This window comes from Notechis scutatus, chromosome 4 (genome assembly GCF_049901735.1).
Source record: "Notechis scutatus isolate UNSWTSFEM ecotype Mainland chromosome 4, rNotScu1.2, whole genome shotgun sequence".
Classification (NCBI taxonomy): Eukaryota; Metazoa; Chordata; class Lepidosauria; order Squamata; family Elapidae; genus Notechis; species Notechis scutatus.
In genome coordinates this window covers 121,775,191-121,793,745 of record NC_142012.1, presented here as the reverse complement: position 1 = coordinate 121,793,745, position 18,555 = coordinate 121,775,191, and the positions used below count along the sequence as shown (strand labels likewise).

General features: G+C 37.4%; 1 protein-coding gene across 2 annotated transcripts; it reads left to right on the top strand.

The window, feature by feature from the left end:
* Positions 1-17,407, top strand: SLC68A1 (solute carrier family 68 member 1). 2 transcript variants are annotated; one of them, XM_026667296.2, is made up of 9 exons: positions 1-85; positions 2,806-3,064; positions 3,950-4,029; positions 4,674-5,123; positions 6,568-6,685; positions 8,196-8,292; positions 12,614-12,785; positions 14,616-14,809; positions 15,876-17,407. In XM_026667296.2, exons 2-9 carry the CDS (start codon positions 2,900-2,902, stop codon positions 16,127-16,129), a joined length of 1,530 nt encoding a protein of 509 aa, XP_026523081.1. In that variant the 5' UTR covers positions 1-85; positions 2,806-2,899; the 3' UTR covers positions 16,130-17,407. The 2 variants fall into 2 exon arrangements, with proteins under 2 accessions (XP_026523081.1, XP_087820755.1); XM_087964629.1 differs by having other exon boundaries at positions 2-85; positions 6,565-6,685.
* Positions 17,408-18,555: the final 1,148 nt, after the last annotated feature.

The window sequence follows — 18,555 nt, the reverse complement described above, 5'->3', positions numbered from 1 at the left end:
AGTGAAGTACGGCTGCGCGATTCTGAAAACGGAACGGGCGAAATCGGGCTGTAGGTGCCGGTGGAGTTCGATTAGCGATGGCTGGGTAGGCAAAACTCTTCGTGATTTCCTTGAGGGGTTTCCCCCCCCCCTCTTTCATTTACAGTCATCTATCTTAAAACTCTTTTAAAAATTCTGCCTCGTCTTTCTTCTTTTAAAGAATGTTCGTTCTCAAGTCATTCGATCTTAATCCTAATTTTAAAGGATGACCGCACCTAGAGCGGTTTCTTTCCCGTTGGTCGGTTCGCCCTGGGTTTCCTGTAGATTGCAGGTTCTTGCCCTGCATTAGACTTCAACCACTCGCCCTTTTGAGGCATTTCTTTAGGTTTCTTGGCGGCTTCTTCGCTAATGTGTCATATTGACAGGCAGAGCTGAAGGATGCTTCCTGAACTCCCATTTGTGTTCCCATTGTAAATAATTATACGGTGCTAAGATCTAGACTTGTGTTTCTTAACCTGGACAACTTTAAGACCTGTCGATTCCAACTCCCAAAAAATCCCCAGCCTGCATATATAAGAGAAGTGAAGTCTTACACAGCTTAAAGTTTCCAAGTTGAGAAACACCCGTCTAGATTCCGGAAGCTTGTACACGAGAACAAAACTGGATTGTAAATGCAGTATACAGATGTGGCAGTTCGTTGTAGCCTGTCTCATGTTATACTCCTGTGGAAAACGGCATGGCTGAAAGGCAGAGATATATGCATCCAACTACCTGATTCTGCATGAAATTCTCACCTTCTCAAAACAGGCCTTTCATCCCACTTTTTCGATTTTTTTGTAAGCAGCAGCCTTTGCACTTTGCAGTGCCTATCACCTGGTACCATGTCTGCTTTCTTTTACCATTTATTCCTGCCTCAGATTAATGGCTCCTGGCATCATTTCCCCATAGATTTTAGTTGTAGTTTTAGAAAACTGACCAGGGAAGGGGGATCTTTCTGCCATTGTTTTTCTCTTTATTGTTAAAAAATTATGTAGACAAATAAACAGATAACTCTCCTGAGCACCTTACTCTTAAAATAGATGACCTAGTCATAGAACAGGGCACAGCGTTTTCTTTCTCTGAAGAAAAAGTGTTCAGATTTCCAAAAGAGCCAATTAAACATTGAACATTAATGCCATCCAACAAACTCTCATGCATTTTTTTTATGTTCAAACAATGTACAAAGTCAATGAATCATAGTGGAGTTTTCTAATTGACTTAAGTTGCCAAGCATTTTTTTTAGTATGAATATTATTATTTGCTTCCAATTAATAGCTTAGATAGGCAACATTTTGACTAAAAATTTAGACTGAAAATGCTTCTGATTATAATTGTCAAAATGTCGACTTTAGTTTCTTGCAAGAGGAAATAAATCATATTGCTGAAGAATGAGAACCAATTTCCTTGTTTCAGTTTAATTTATACTTTGTGGGATAGATAGTACAGCGGTGTTTATTTGTGGCTGACTATAATTGGAGGTCAATTTTGCATGTGAAAATCTTGATTTTAAATATATTTAAGAATCTATTTTAAATTTTTCCTACCCCTCTCTTTCCAGACTGAATTAGATTCCTATTTGAATTTTTTAAAGTTAATAATTCTGTTCACATTATGGTGAAATGGAATTATATAGATTGGATTGCAACCTTACTCTTAATTCAGAAAACACCATCCCAATGCAAAAACTGTGTTTCTTGGTTTTTTTTAAATGTTATCTCCAAATGCCTTCAAGGTTAAGGCAATTATGTACCAATGTGCCAAGTGGACTGCTGAAGTTCAAGAATTGTAGTTTGTGTATTTCATCCTACTTGATCTGTAAACTTGCCCTATTCTTTTAAAATGAGTCTTGCAATTAACTTGTGCTTTCAGGAGACGTGTAATTCTGTAAACAGCACATAAGTCTGATGTGTTCCTAGTTTTCTCCCAGAAAGGGATAAACCCTCTATGCAAAAACAAAAAAAAAAACTCAGAAGTTAGTCTGTAGCTGTATTGGATAACATACTGAAAGATTTGGAAGGAAATTTTCCATTTCGGTCTTGGATATTGTAAGAACTCATTTTGTGTGGTTAGTTAATCATTTATGCACTATATCAATCCAGAAATTGAGTAAACCTGGATCCAGCTAATCTTGAATGTTCATATTGTGTGAACGCAGCGTGTACAAAAAATGGGAATTCAAGATCCTATAGCCCAAGGACTCTGGAAAGTGCCATGTATGGGAAGGTGGCTATCATGTGTTATAAAATTAGCACATTAAAAGTTATCTTTTTAAAAAGTTAGGCATTCAGCATCCCTTCCTATTTAATATTAGTAATACTTCATTTTAGCTGCCTTTCAAACTAGAGCATGATTTCCATCATCCCCATCCATTCCTGCTACAGTGTATCTGTAATATTGTACAAGCTTGTTTGTTTAATTTTAAATTAATTTTAAATTATTTTATATACTTAGTTAAGAACTATGAAGACGTGTCAGCAGAAAAGTAGGCTAGATTTGTATTAGATATATATATATATATATGTATGTATAAATATCCAAAGTACAATAGAGCTTACTCAGCAGTCAGTTTGATCTGAAACCTGTTGTCGTGTGATGCATTATTCCTTTGTTACTGTATATATAAATCCTATTATAAATTTCCTTTCCCACGTCTTATGTAGGCTTTGAAGCCCAGAGTAAGACTTGCTGAAGTTGGTTTCCTTGTTGCAATTTTCTTTGAAAGAGGAGTAGGGAATGTATCAAATCTATACACTAAATTGCCCAATTTCTTGTTGTCTGCCTAAACAGAGTTAATGATGGTTTGGTCCCACCAACAAGTCAGCAAATACTGGACAGAGAGGTCATTTTGGAACTGGAGGTGACATCCAGAACGTGAATCAACATGGGTTTGAAGCTTTTAGCTTGCCTGTTCAACTTCCCCGTTGGAGTAGTTTATGGATCCTTGTCTCTCTTTATTTCAATTTTGCATAATGTGTTTCTCCTCTACTATGTGGACACCTTTGTTTCTATATATAAAATTGATAAACTTTCCTTTTGGATTGGGGAGGTAAGTTCTTAACTTTGAAAATCATCATTAGCCTTTCCTTTCATGTGATAGCATGTGATATTTCAGAAATTAAATAAATTATAATTTATTATGGCATACCGTGTTTCTCATATAATAAGGCTGGGTCTTATTTTTTTGAGCCCGAAAAAATGGCTAGGCTGTCTTTTCGGGGTGACTTAATTTCCCCCCTTGCATCTTCGGGCGGGCGGCGGCTTGGATGTTGACCTCAGCATTGGTGGGGCACTCATATCAGGGTCAATGCAGGCAGCACCATATCTGGGTGTGCAACAAAAGTACTTCCTAACGGCAAGCCCCCCACCATTCCCCCATTTTGCATGTTTTAATATAGGCCTTAATTTGGGGGAGGGCTTAATTTCATTTCATGCCTATAAAACATGCTGGGACTTCCTGATTGGGGAGGCCGTATTGTTGGAGAAACAGGGTAGTTATCATAGAAGATGCATGAACTATAGATTAGCCAGTATGCATGCAAATATGTGGCAAATATATGTGTGCTATAGCACTTGCATTGGTTGTAAAGATTCAGTGACAATGAAATGTAAAAACTAGCTTGCTAGAATTCTGGGAAAGTTTAAAATGAGTTGCAGTAATAAATAATTTCAGAGTATTCAGTAATTAGTCTGAAAGAATCTGGCATCAGATTCTTAGAGGTATGCAATATTCAGATTCAAAATGGGTAAAAGTGCTTTTCATTTTGGGTGGATACTCTTGGTATACCTTTAAGCAACTCCTTAAAAGGGTATGTATATAGGCATTTCAATTATTGTGGTTATTCTTCCCAATATAGGCATGGCTAACTTGTAAGATAATAGATTTGGTTAAATATTTCAGTATCTAAATCATATTCTTTTTGTTTTTTCCTAGACTGTTTTTCTGATATGGAACAGCCTCAACGATCCTCTGTTTGGCTGGTTGAGTGACAGAGCTTTTCTTAGCACCCAGCAGTAAGCAGAGGTTCATTTATGTCCTGCTTCAAAGTCTAAACAGCATAGAAAGACAGAGAGAATCTCACTGATAGTAGATATTTAAGAGAATGTAATAATTACAATTATATTTCATTAAACAAGTCAGATTTCACACTATTCACAGTAATGCATCTTGCAGACATTCCGACACCCTAGTCAGAAACTAGCTTAAAATTGGAAGCTCCACATTGCTTTACTACCGTATGGCAAGAATTTTTTTCCTCTTTAAGATGCATATCTTTTGTTTTCAATTTCCCCTAAGTTTTCCAGGCCATGAAGTAATCAAGCTTACCGTCTTATATCAATTTAGGTTGGTCTAAGGTCAGTCTTGTGGACCTTGGAGCAACCTTTCAGAGGCCTAGAACAGATTATATCAAAATGTTCCTTTAGTTTGGAGAAAGGCCTCCAATTCTTTAAAGATAAATTTGATGTTACTTTCTATTTGTGTGCCAGTTTCTGATGACAGTTTCCAGTGAAAGGGGAATGTCAGGGAAGAAACTTTGAATCCATGCTTGAGACAAAGTAGCTTACTATTTGGCCAAAAAGGCGATGTCCAATTTAAAAATGAATGAGTGGAGTAAAGCTCAGCCAGTTTACATAGACTATATTTTTCTTCTTTTTAGGTCTGGAATAGCAATCTCCACTCCAGAAGTTGTTTCAAAGAGACTCAAAGCTCTAAGACGCAATGGTCCATTATTTGCTGTGTCATTTCTGGCTTTTTGGATTGCCTGGGCCAACCCAGGCTTACAATTCCTTATCTGTCTCTGCCTGTATGACAGCTTCCTTACTATGGTGGATCTAAACCAGAATGCCTTGCTTGCTGATCTCGCTGTGTCTGCAAAGGATAGGACTGACCTTAACTTTTACTCATCACTCTTTAGTGCCATTGGCTCCCTCTCAGTTTTTATGTCCTATGCTGTGTGGAACAAAGAGGACTTTTTCTCCTTCAGGGTGTTCTGCGTGGCTCTGGCTTTCTGCTCAGCACTTGGGTTTACCTTGGCCACATGGCTACTGAGACAGTGGCTTCAGACAGATGGACACGTGAAATGGGATGAAAACGAAGCATTAAAAGAGTGAGTGGTGCTTGGTTGTCTAATATCTTTTCTCATTTTAAATAACTTGCCCAGTGTATACAAAATGTTGCGGGTAAACAGTGACCACATTTTCCAAGTATTGTTTTATTTCTTGTGAAAGAAATGACTAAAGACTTCAAATTTTAAGGAGATGGAATTGTAAAGAGTGCATGTTCTTTTAAAAAGCAGTGCATGAGCTTCCAGATCGATGATTGGGTGTGAAACAAAGGAACCATGATTTCCAATTGTAGTGGAAAATTTAAAATTTAAATTATCAAACTATATAAGAATACAGTTTCAGCACTTCTGTATGAAGTTGTTCTAAGTGGATTTTGTATTTAATCCCTTTGAACACTGGATGCTTTTGATCCATATATGTGAAAAGTTTGTGCAGAACAAGCCTGCTCATTCTGATACTTAAGGGCTTTTTCTGCTAGCCAAATAAAATATGTGCTAAAAACTGGCTCCTTAGCAATCAACGAAGGTTATTTGATTGGATTTCTCAGAAACATTTGGCTAATATTTACCTTTTCTTTTAAACTTTTTGTAATGTTTTAAATAAAATGTTTTAAAGTGTGCTTTTTTAAATTCAAAATTAGGTCTTCTCTTTCTTCTCAGTTTCCAGTGACTATCTGACTAGTCCCTGCAGTTTTCTTGATGAGGTTTTCAGTAGTGCTTTGCCATTACCTCCATTCTAGGGCTAAGAGAGAGTGACTGGCCCAAAGTCACCCAGTTGGCTTAGTGCTTAAGGCAGAACCAGACCTTACAGACATTTAGTTTCTACTTTGGTGCCTTAACACGATGCCAAACCGTCTCTCTGTGTATAATTTATAATATAATTTAATAGATAATAAAGCCTGTCATCCAAAAATTAGGAATTTTAATTCCTATCAGATCTGGTCGGTATAATCCAAGAGGAAGGTGAGGCTCAAAATATCTGCAGAACACTAGGCTCTCTCCCCTTCTGATATAATACAGCTGATGACGATTCCCTGTTTTTCCTTGCATCCCTATCCTTCCCCATGAACTTGCTAGCTTTAACATTGAGAGATACAGAAAAATGAAACAAAACATAAATATCTGCTAAATGGCCTCAAGCTTAGTTGTATAATTCTTGAGTACTTTTGGAATGAACCCTGTAAATAGAAATGGAGCATGCCTTCTGTAACAAAATGGTGACAAATTCACCTTGAAAGTTTTATTGAAGTCTTCTTTTAAACAAATTGTATTCTGTGTTGTGTTTGATTTGGTGGCTGGCTAATACATCATTATGTATAAAGAGACAAGACAGAGACTATTATTCATCTGTATCCTGTTCTTACATGATTTAATTATTTTGGAACTTTTTCCTCTCTACCTAACCAAGAAAATAAGTGTTCAAGAAGACAAGGACCTGAATTCATTATATTGGCTATCTTTAAAATGTGGAAATTTGTTCCAGCAGATTATACATTGATCATCCTTCTAGAAATCAAGATAAAAGAATCACACTGGCTGAGTACCTCAAACAGCTTTCCAGACATCACAATTTTCTATGGTTTGTCTCCATGAATTTAATGCAGGTAGGGGTTGCATAGTCTCTGTAACAAAACAGTACTGGCTGCTAGCTAAAAGCCCAGTTGATAGGGGTCCTATCCAGCAGAGTGTTGGTGAACTTCCAAATAATTTCATAAATCTCTGATAATTGTCTCTGTATTCAATATGTTTAAATTACATCTACCAGAATTCTTGGTCAGCCTGGTTGAGGAGCATGTTGGCTAAGATTTTTAAGAACTATAACTCCAACACATCTAGAAAGCGATGGATTGGGAAAGTTGGAATTAGGAAGTGGTGTTGATCTGAAAGATTTCAGGATGAATCTGTCTAATAGTCTCATCTTGACTGTGTGACAAGTCAGCTACTGGGAAAATTTATGATAAACTTTTCCGTTTCCTGTTTCTCAAAATAATTTCTATGGTGGGATAAGAACATTCTTGAGAACTCTAAATGTTTTTGTACTTTTTTTCATTAAGAGAAAAGCAATGCCTGCCTTTTGGGAAGAAATTTGAAGTTAATCTTCAAAAGTTACTGTGTGCAACAGAACAAAGGTTCTTTTTTTGCATTCTTCATCAGTGTACTTTCATATTACAGGAGGAAAGGCTATGAGGTCTTCAAACATGGCATTCCTGTTATAGGAGTAGATGTTCTTAGTATTTGCAGATGTTGATACAATGTTAGTATTAATTGGCAGTGCAGACTCTGTGGTTTATTTGCATATTAATGTACAGCCGGAGTGATGTATAATGTGGTACAAATAATTGTTGTGTTATGAAGTCAGCAGCAGCTGCATCTTGAAAGAAGCACAGCTTTTTAAGAATAATTTTGTCACCCTGATATCAAGACAGGCTTGTGTGAGAATGGATATTCACATTTTCCTGCCAGGCTTTTAGGATCTTATGAAAGGCTGACAGGGTTGGGGCCATGCTACTTTCCGTAGAGGGGTGATCATTGCAGAAAAGGCTTGTCTTCTAATCCCTGCCAGCCTGACTGTTTGGCTGACAGGATCTGTAGCATATCTACTTTGCTAAATCAAATTGGATGGGCAGAGAAACTTGGAAAAAGTAAATCCCTCAGGTAACCCAGTCCTAAGCCATGTATGACTGTAGAGGTGGCAATCAGCATCTTGAATTGCATCCTGAAACATACTGGTAATCAATGCATCTCACACAGAAGTGGTGCTATGTGTGCCATATATCTGGCATCATTTACTATCTAGACACCTGTGTTATGCAGCAGTTGTAATTTTTGAATGCTGTTCAGGGGCAGCTCCATGTAGAGCATGTTGCAGTAATCTTGCACTTATTCCCTTCAAAGGGTTTATTGAGGGCCGATTGTGCAATATAAATTACTGGGTTCCATCATTCTTTGGAACAGATTTCATTCTTTCTGATCTAATACAGACCCACTGAACTGGGCTTGAATATTTATCTTTGAGCTTGTATACAAATATATGGGGCAGATATTGCATTAGGCATATAGTGTGCTTATTTGTTCTCTAATTGTCTTGATAGGTCTTATAAATGTGTTTTACAGGTTTTTCATTGCCACTTTAACAGCAACTTCTTCCCTCTGTTCCTGGAGCATTTGCTGTCCGATCGCATCTCCCTTTCAATGGGATCATTTCTTCTAGGTAAGTCCAAGGTGGGAATAGTAGGAAGCTCTGCTCAGCCATAGAGTCTTACTTCCCAAAAATTGTTCTGCAGATGCATTCAACTGCAACATATAGCGACCGTGCTACCTGGACACATTTAGAGGTATAAAATAGGTAAAGCTGAACTGGAGAATGGATATTATTCCTCTTTAAAGGTAGAAAATATGTGATCCATCTTAGCTAAATCATTTTCTGGAAGTACTTGTTTTCCATTCTTTTTCTTGAAAAACAGAAAGTTTACAGATATGAAATGCTGTATCCAATAGTATATATCCAAATTATGTAAGTTAGCTCTGGTCATTCTCTAATTAAATATGACAAACAGTGTACTTTTTTAAAGGTGGCATTATCTATATATTTGTTGTGTGTGAATTGCATGAAAACAAATAGGACTTATGACAAGACTATAGGGATTGAAGTCAACCAGACATTTTCGTGTATCCTCATAGTTCCTTTTTCTCCAGCAGTTTACTGGATATGCTTATTGTAGCTAATAAGTTGTTTAGTGATCTCTCCTTCCTTACTTCCCTCCCTCTGTCTCTCATAAATGAGTGATACTGAAGTGCCTATTATCACTTTGTCATATTAGTATAGTTCAGATCTATAAGGAAACCAATATGCAAACGTCAGACAAATTTCTTCCAGGAGAGTTGGATTAATATTTCTTCCAGGGGGTTTGGATTAATAATAATCCCTAACTATCACCCATGTTGAGTGTTATGAGAGTTTTAATTAAAAAATCTAGATTCACAATAGTTTTAAAAATTTCATTTAGTATAGCTTTTTTAAATCTAGAATGAATCCAGGATATAGACTCATGCAGAATGTGATCTACTTAGTATAAGTTTGGACTTCTAAATTTTAAAACAAAACAAACCTCAAACCCTACTACTTATCATAAATAATTATTCCATTTTAAATGGAAAAGGGCTTTAAAGATGTCAGTGCTATGCAAAGGCATTTGCTTAGCAGGAATCAATTAATGTTTACTTATGTCACTGTGGAAGGCTTTTTAGTTTATATAAAACTTAATTCATGTAATCTAAGCCATGTACACAACGAGAACAAACATGATCTATTTTGCATAAACTGGCATCTTCTTTGGTTAAAGGAACCAGAATAACTATTCAGAACAACTTCTATGCATGTTTCAATTTTCCTGTCTCTGGAGGAAAACTTATTGTCATATTCATTGCATCTACCAAGGGGTCCTATTTATTTTTATGAATTTTCAGTGATCAGAAAATTGAATGATTTAATTTCAAATGCTGTAATTGTGAATTTCTGTGTGGCAATGGAAAGAATTTTGGACTAAATCTATAAAATTTCAGCAAGTTATAATCTAAAGGAAAATTGGTGCAAAATGTTTTATAGGTGTTATACAAGCTCTATCGGTAATATCTAAGATAGACCACTCATTCAGAAATAAATATTGCAAATGCCATGAAACATCAGAAACATTATACCGCAGATGATAACATGTAAAAAGCCTCAAAAGTACTAGGAAGTCATTCATGATTTTATGTAGAAAATCTTGGAATTTACATTTGGAATGAAACCACAATTTATTAGGAATAATCTCAGAAAAAAAGCAAGAAAAACATCCTAATTTAACAAAATATATGCTTACAGTAAGAAGAATAAGTTTTGCCCCACATCGAAAGAAAGACATCGCTATCTGATCAGAAACGTTAACTTGAAGAATATGAGACAATAGCAAAACATACACCATAGAAATTTCACTAAATTTAACCCAGAATTGTTCCCACATATACAACCTATCATGCAGCCTGGAAAATATAATCACATTTACATTTTTGCAAATATTGCAAATTAACAAATAGAAGCTAGAAATCCAATATTTTGTTTTTATTTTTATTTTTAATTTTCTATTTTTTATTTTGAGTATTTCAATTCTTGTTAAATGTTCTTTATTTTTTCTTTTCATTAACACACGCACACTCACAAACATACCAAGTAAGAACATAATGAGCACTTTGATATTCAATAATTAGCTTAAGATCAAAAGTTTTATGTCACAATTCAGTGCAAGTTGTACTGGTTTTCTCAACGTTATGTTTTACATTGTAAAAAAAAACCCCATAGATTTTATAATTGTAATATTGTTATCTTAAATCATAGTATTGACAGCATATTTTTTTCTATTTTTGATACTCTAAACTATAAACATACACTGCTCAAAAAAATAAAGGGAACACAAAAATAAGACATCCTAGATCTGAATGAATGAAATATTCTTATTAAATACTTTGTTCATTACATTGTTGAATGTGCTGACAACAAAATCACACAAAAATTATCAATGCAAATCAAATTTAGCAACCCATGGAGGTCTGGATTTGGAGTTACACTCAAAATTAAAGTGGAAAAAAACACTACAGGCTGATCGAACTTTGATGTAATGTCCTTAAAACAAGTCAAAATGAGGCTCAGTAGTGTGTGTGGCCTCCACGTGCCTGTATGACCTCCCTACAACGCCTGGGCATGCTTCTGATGAGGTGGCAGATGGTCTCCTGAGGGATCTCCTCCCACACCTGGACTAAAATATCTCCCAACTCCTGGACAGTCTGTGGTGCAGCGTGGTGTTGGTGGATGGAGTGAGACATGATGTCCCAGATGTGCTCAACTGGATTCAGGTCTGGGGAATGGGCAGGCCAGTCCATCAATGCTTTCATCTTGCAGGAACTGCTGACACACTCCAGCCACATGGGGTCTAGCATTGTCGTGCATTAGGAGGAACCCAGGGCCAACCGCACCAGCATATGGTCTCACAAGGGGTCTGAGGATCTCATCTCGGTACCTAATGGCAGTCAGGCTACCTCTGGCGAGCACATGGAGGGCTGTGTGGCCCCCTAAAGAAATGCCACCCCACACCGTTACTGACCCACTGCCAAACCGGTCATGCTGGAGGATGTTGCAGGCAGCAGAACGTTCTCTACGGTGTCTCCAGACCCTGTCACGTCTGTCACATGTGCTCAGTGTGAACCTGCTTTCATCTGTGAAGAGCACAGGGCGCCAGTGGCGAATTTGCCAATCTTGGTGTTCTCTGGCAAATGCCAAACATCCTGCATGGTGTTGGGCTGTAAGCACAACCCCTACCTGTGGACGTCGGGCCCTCATACCACCCTCATGGAGTCTGTTTCTGACCGTTTGAGCAGCCACATGCACATTTGTGGTCCGCTGGAGGTCATTTTGCAGGGCTCTGGCAGTGCTCCTTCTGTCCCTCCTTGCACAAAGGCGGAGGTAGCGGTCCTGATGCTGGGTTGTTGCCCTCCTATGGCCTCCTCCACATCTCCTGATGTACTGGCTTGTCTCCTGGTAGTGCCTCCATGCTCTGGACACTACGCTGACAGACACAGCAAACCTTGCCACAGCTTGCATTGATGTGCCATCCTGGATGAGCTGCACTACCTGAGCCACTTGTGTGGGTTGTAGACTCCGTCTCATGCTACCACTAGAGTGAAAGTACCGCCAGCATTCAAGTGACCAAACCATCAGCCAGAAAGCATAGGAACTGAGAAGTGGTCTGTGGTCACCACCTGCAGAACCACTCCTTTATTGGGGATGTCTTGCTACCTGCCTATGCTTTCCACCTGTTGTCTATTCCATTTACACAACAGCATGTGAAATTGATTGTCAATCAGTGTTGCTACCTAAGTGGACAGTTTGATTTCACAGAAGTGTGATTGACTTGTAGTTACTTTGTGTTGTTTAAGTGTTCCCTTTATTTTTTTGAGCAGTGTATTTATTTCCTTCCTTCCTTCCTTCCTTCCTTCCTTCCTTCCTTCCTTCCTTCCTTCCTTCCTTCCTTCCTTCCTTCCTTCTTGCCTGCCTGCCTGCCTGCCTGCCATCCAGCCATGCTTTCTGTATTATGATTGATTGATTTAGGGTAATGTGGCTATTGTAAAAGGAGGGACATGATTGGTTGTAAGATATATGTCTAGTCTGCTCTGCTAAAAATGATATTTAATGCAGTGAAATCAGGTCCATTTTATGCTTTGAGTTCTTAAAATCGAAGGTCCCCAAAATAATTTTAGCTGGTTTATTCAGAATGTATATAAGTTTATTTCTTCATTTCTTGCTAGGTATGTAAATGCAAAGGAAGTCATTAACAAGAAAAGAAAAACATGTCTAGTTTGGTATTAACTTCAGGATTTTAGGCAGGTCTCTTTTCCTATATTTCCTCTAGATGATGAAAGGTTCTGTCCAGGATCTTCTGTATATAAATAGGGATTGTGCCATTAAGCTCTGACTCTCCTTTATTTATTCTTTGTCACAGGTGTTTCCTACGTGGCTCCTCACCTCAACAACCTCTACTTCCTCTCTCTCTGCCGGAGGTGGGGTGTATATGCTGTGGTGCGAGGGCTTTTCTTCCTGAAACTGTTGCTCAGTGTAATTATGCTTCTTGCTGGACCAGATTGGATCTACCTGCTCTGTTTCTTTATAGCTAGGTATTTATTGCTATATTGCTATGACACTAGAGAGAATTGGGCTAGGACTAGGTAAATACAATGGGCTAGGCCTCTATGATAAAATATTAGATATAGATTGACGTCATAGAAAGTGAAGCTAAAGTTTTTAACATTTGAATTCTGGATGCATGCTTAGTTATTTATATATCTTGAGATACTAATGTTCTTTTGGGATGACTGAACTTGTGGAGAATCAGATTTCTGAAGCTCAGTGAGTTTTTCATTTTAATACATTACAAATCTAGCTCCTGATGAACGAGGAGTTTTTAAAAGTGTTGTTGTGTCTAATGATTTGGTGAACAGAGTTGGTGAGCAGAGTTGGTGAAATGCTGAAAAGCATATTAAAGCAAGGACAGGTGTTTTGGGTTTTTTGGCTAAGGACCACATTATTACTGTTTTTATTTTTAATTAAAGTCATATTCTGATGGCTACAGGAGATGTGAATGTATTAGGAAATGTATGGTAAATTGGATCCTTTTTCATTGTGGAGAAAAAGTTTGAAAGAAAATAGATGTTTTATGTCCTGGAGAAATTTATCAAACCTGCTCTTTTATTGATTGATTGAATGAATTTATATAGCTGCCCAACTCACTCTGGATGGTTCACATTATTAAAATAGCAAAAGCAAAAAAAACCTGTGAAATCAGTTACTGAGGACAAAACCACTAAAGACAATTAGGACAATTAAAAGTTAGAATTAGAAAACACTGAGGAGAGTGCAGTCAAAATCTTACACACAATACAGCCCTTTTGCAGTTTTTTAAATATAATTTTTATTCTAGAAAAAACATTTGACATACATTTAAAACAGACAAATCAATACACACACACACACACACACACATACATTTTACAGCATATATTGAGCAATGGTTATTTTTTTTTTCTTTATCATTGATGTGATCTGCCTTGTTACAATAACTCCTTCGTTCTTTTAATGTTTTAATTTCTCTATATAGTTTGTGATGAAATGCACGTCTTCTGTCATTTTCATAACTTATCCAAATATCAAAAATATTACCTTTTCTTTAACCACTCATACCAAATGTTCCATATTTCATAAATCATTATCTTGTTTATTTTTTAACAGTTTGGTTAGGCTATCCATCTCGGCGCATTCATGTATTTTTTTAATGACCATATCCTCTGAAGGAATGGAAGACAGTTTCCAGTTTTGTGCGTAGGTTATTCTGGCCGCAGTTATGATATGCAAAATTAAATATTGATATTTTTTTCTCCATGACTGAATCTATCATACTTAGCAGAAATAGCCATTTTGCAGGTTTCTATTTCCCAAGGCCTAATGGCAAAACCAGGTTTTCAGCACCTTTGGGTGGATAATAGGGTTAGGGACAATCCCACCTCAGTGGTAATGATATTCCAAAGTCGTCGTCCCCCCCATATTTTTAATTGCAAAGAAATATTAAAAATTGTAACAAATGAATGTTACACTTTATGCTGATAAATTTTGGAGGGAGCTGTGTGGGTTGAAAGTAAAGCCTTTTCCCACATGCTGCTTCTGTTTTTCTTTTATGGATCTTTTTCTGAATATCTACAGTGGTCAATCTAGGAGTGGAAGCCAATAAAAAAGAAAACAAAACTGAACCAGCTCATCTTCATATGTATTCATGTACATTCACCCACATAAACACATACAGTATATTTATAGACACATACACATAAGCAGTCAAGCAGAGAGTTTCTTGCACTGAGCTAACTCCCAGTTGTTTCAAATCAGTAAAGGATGAACTGGAATTTCTCTTAGCCTGATGCTTTCTGTTAACAGCCTCTCTCTCTTTTTTTCCTTAGTAACCGTGTGTTTACTGAAGGGACTTGCAAATTGCTGAACCTGGTGGTGTCTGACTTGGTGGATGAAGACTTTGTGCTAAATCGGAGGCAGCAGGCTGCCTCGGCCCTCTTGTTTGGCATGGTGGCTTTGGTAACCAAACCAGGCCAAACCTTTGCCCCCTTGATTGGCACCTGGCTGCTTTCTGCTTACACTGGTAGGTGAAGGGCAGTGGGGAATTGGATGGAATATCTGATAGCTTTTCTGATTGGCAGATAACACATCAGCAGTGACAATATTCGTTGTTTTGCTTTTTATTGTCAGTCTCAAAGGTGCTTTTTTCAAGAAGCAACTGGACTTTCTGGTTTTTCTTTGAAGATGTTTCACTTCTCATCCAAAAAAGCTTCTTCAGCTCTCTTTTTACTGTCAGCTTATTTTTTCTTGGGGAATATGTCTTGAAAAGAAACAGCACAAGGGTTCCTCTTAAGCTCGTCCTTTTTGCTGAATTGTGAATCTGCAGAAGAAGAAAAAAAATACCTTTCCCTTAGTGATGTGGTGGTTCATGTTTTGCTTTTCTGGATACCACACCAGTGAGCTTTGTGATTGAAAGGAACAAATTAGGATAGTTTGTTCACAAATAAATCTCATACCCAATAGGTACCCCCAAAAGGAATGGGTTTTTTTTTTACCATTAAATATACGTGATGGAAAAGATTTTAATCTAAATTTTTAAATATTCTTGTTAAGAGAATTTCATTTTCTTTTGTTTTCCTAAGATCGCTTCATGCAGGGAAATATTGTATTTCTAATGAAGGATCTTCCTGAGAAGTGCAGTTGCAGTATAAAAGTGATCAGAGTCCCCTGCCTCATTGCCACTTGGTCCTTACTGCTGCACTTGTTTTTACTATTTTGCTAAAAAGAGAGAAGGAAATGAGTTTTGGTTCAAAATTGAGGGCAGGGCATATCTTATGTTTGGTTCATCAGGACACTTGTTACTTTTTGCTCTGTGATTCAGGTAGTCTTACAAAAACGTAAATGGTCATCCAAATAACATCCTGATTATAAATATTGAGAACCCGACTTCATTATTTTCACAAAAGCAGATAATGGAGGCATCAGGAGGCTGTTGAGATGGAAGTACCTGAATATAATGGGGAAAGAAATGAAGTGTTTTTAGTAAAAATTACAATGACAAAATCAAATTAGACCCTTTCAATTCCTGAAGTTATTCTCATCTTTCTTGTTGAGCCAACCTCTCATTCGCATCTTTCTTTTCGACCCAGGTTATGACATTTTTCAACGGGATCCCTTGAGCAGTATAGTAAGTGCCCAGCCAAGGTTGGCTTCCAGTGTAGCCTGGAAACCTACACTACGCCAGGGCTGCTTCTACCTCCTTGTCTTTGTCCCCATGTCCTGTGCTTTACTGCAGCTTCTCACCTGGTCACAATTCAGCTTGCACGGCAGACGCCTTCAGACAGTGAAATCTCAACGTCACGCTTTTACAGAGAGTCACTCTCGAGAAATCAAGACTATTTAATTGAGAGCGAAGGTAACAGCGAGCAGCATCTTCCCACTGTTGATGACTGCATGACCCATTTCAAAAGGAAAAAGTGGGAGTAAACAGGAGTTTGTTACATCTTCAGATCAGCATTGGGTAGTGGAAAATAAATGGAAGCTTTTTGAATTATCTTGAATTTTTTTGTGAGGCTGTGGAGGGTTCTGGCCAGTCTTGTAAAATTCATAAAGTTTGTATCTTCTGTATCCAAGGTTGTCCAGAAAAAGTGATTGCCTTGTATTTTTAAAAATATTTTATCAATTACTTACTGTTCATATTGATACTAATTCATTTCCAGGCTTGGGAGCTAAGCAGAGCTTACAAATAGTCATATTAATGAAGAAGGGATAGAGTCGAGTACATTGGCAACTTTCTGGTCTTTGTATCACAACCCCCATATACTGTTTACAGATACCTTTGCCACAGGTGATAGGGTTTAAGTATTCCATTATCTCTGTTCTTTTTTGCATTAGATTGGTGGTCAAGCTTGATTTTGCCAAATACAGTTAAAATAATCGTAATAATGATTTCTCATGGTGGGCATAGAGCACTTACATTCTGTAAAATAGCCTCTCTCATATTGAAACTGGTCACGTATTGCCAACGTTCATCCTTTTCAAGAGAATGAATGTACTTTATTCCCACTGATAATTCAAGATAAAAAGTTGTTTTTAAAAGTCAAGTACTAAAGGCAGATGTAGCTGTCAGAAATGAAAAACATGCGTTTTCAATCTCTAGTCCTAATGGTTATGCCAAAAATCCATTTTTTTCCTGTTCTGCCGAAGGGGGAATAAGGGCTAATGGTCTGCGCATTTCTATTGAACCAGTGCAAGTATTGGTTTGCTCATGGATGACTGACAATTATTCTGCTTTTCTGGGACTACCTGTGCTAAAAAAGCTGGCACTAGCTGAGCAGAACTGACCATGAAATCATTTTTATGCAGAAATACCGATCACAGGAAATGGCCTAAACATTGCCTTTATGATAAATATATATCATAAATATCCTTGATTTCCTCAAATGTTTTGGGCTACATTTCCTGTCAGGACCAAGTCATATCCTCCTTTGTGCGCGCCAAGTATCACTTTGTTTAGACAGTAGCCTTAGCTGCTGCAATTGCCATTTTGCCTTCAAAGAACAGGATGATGAAATGTTTACAGCTTTTGTATTGTTGGATGGCTTCAGTGTAATTTATTGCTCTCAGTTTGTATACTGATTACATTGATTTTCATTTCATTAAACATCCTTTTAAAACTCTATTTTGCATATGTGGGTGGGTGTGCACGCACGTGTGCATGAGAGACAATGATGGTTTGATGTGTTGGCTACGTGGTAATTAATCTTGAGATGACTTTCCAAGGAAGTATCTCAGGCTATTGGCTGGCTTCACAAAATCATATTAATATATAAATATTGTAAGGGTATACAAATATTAGTGTTTGGGTTAGGACAACATACTTAACGTGAACCAGATGTAAGCCTTTTTCTCTCATTATTACACATGTAAGAGAAGTCACACTTACCTGCTAGGAAATAAGAGACCACCTTCTCCATTTCCTACAGTTCTGGTCTGATCTGTTTTTCAGAGCACTAAGTACTATTGGTAGGCAGCATCCTTTCCCCAAATCAACATCACACCAAACTTTGAGAGCAAGAGGGAGAAAATCAACTGTCTTTCTCCATCAAAGACTTTCTGTGTATTCCCTGTGAGGATTTTTACCTTTCCTTTCTGTAGAAAAAGGAAAGAAAAACTAATCCAGTGGAATCTCCTCTTGATTTCTTTTCTGGATTTAGCCTGCATGCCAAACTACAGGCACAGAGGCACAATCCACATGCCCAGAGTAGAAAGCAATGCAGACATTGAGTCAGATATGCAAAGGTTTACATTGCATTTTTTCTTTCTTCAGTAAGTTTGTTTATAAGTAAAGGAAAAGGAATAGTTGAATCCTTTGGTCACCATACACGTTTATATTGCATGGACATGCAATAATGCTGTTGTGTTTTCACTTTTTGCATTTTGACTCTTACATTGCCAGAAAACCAACACCAGGAATGTGAGCTCTCTCTTGTGAGAGTCAGAAGGTGGATGCCAACTGTGGCATTCCAAGACAGGTGGTGGCAGAAGGCTCAATCCAGCCGTTAACCCAAGTATATCATTAAAATATCAGTAATAACAAAAATACAAATTATTAGGCCAGCCTAGCTGCATAACCTGGAAATGTTCTTCCAACTCACTGGAATGTTTTAAACTGAAGAAAGCTTGTCTAGTATGTAAGAATCCTACCTGTCTTAATGCACGTCATGAGTGTTAGAGAATTAAGAACTGATTGCATCTGCCAACCAAATAGAATTACTTCCAAAGAGGACACTAACTCTTCAAACAATTTTTTTTCTTCTGTTTAATTGT

Bases quoted from the DNA above. Each gene is read 5' to 3' on its own strand.
- SLC68A1 (XM_087964629.1), top strand. From the start codon at position 2,900: ATGGGTTTGAAGCTTTTAGCTTGCCTGTTCAACTTCCCCGTTGGAGTA. The intron at 5,124-6,564 runs GTGAGTGGTGCT...AATTTGTTCCAG, and splicing joins GAAAACGAAGCATTAAAAGA to CAGATTATACATTGATCATC. The intron at 8,293-12,613 runs GTAAGTCCAAGG...TCTTTGTCACAG, and splicing joins AATGGGATCATTTCTTCTAG to GTGTTTCCTACGTGGCTCCT.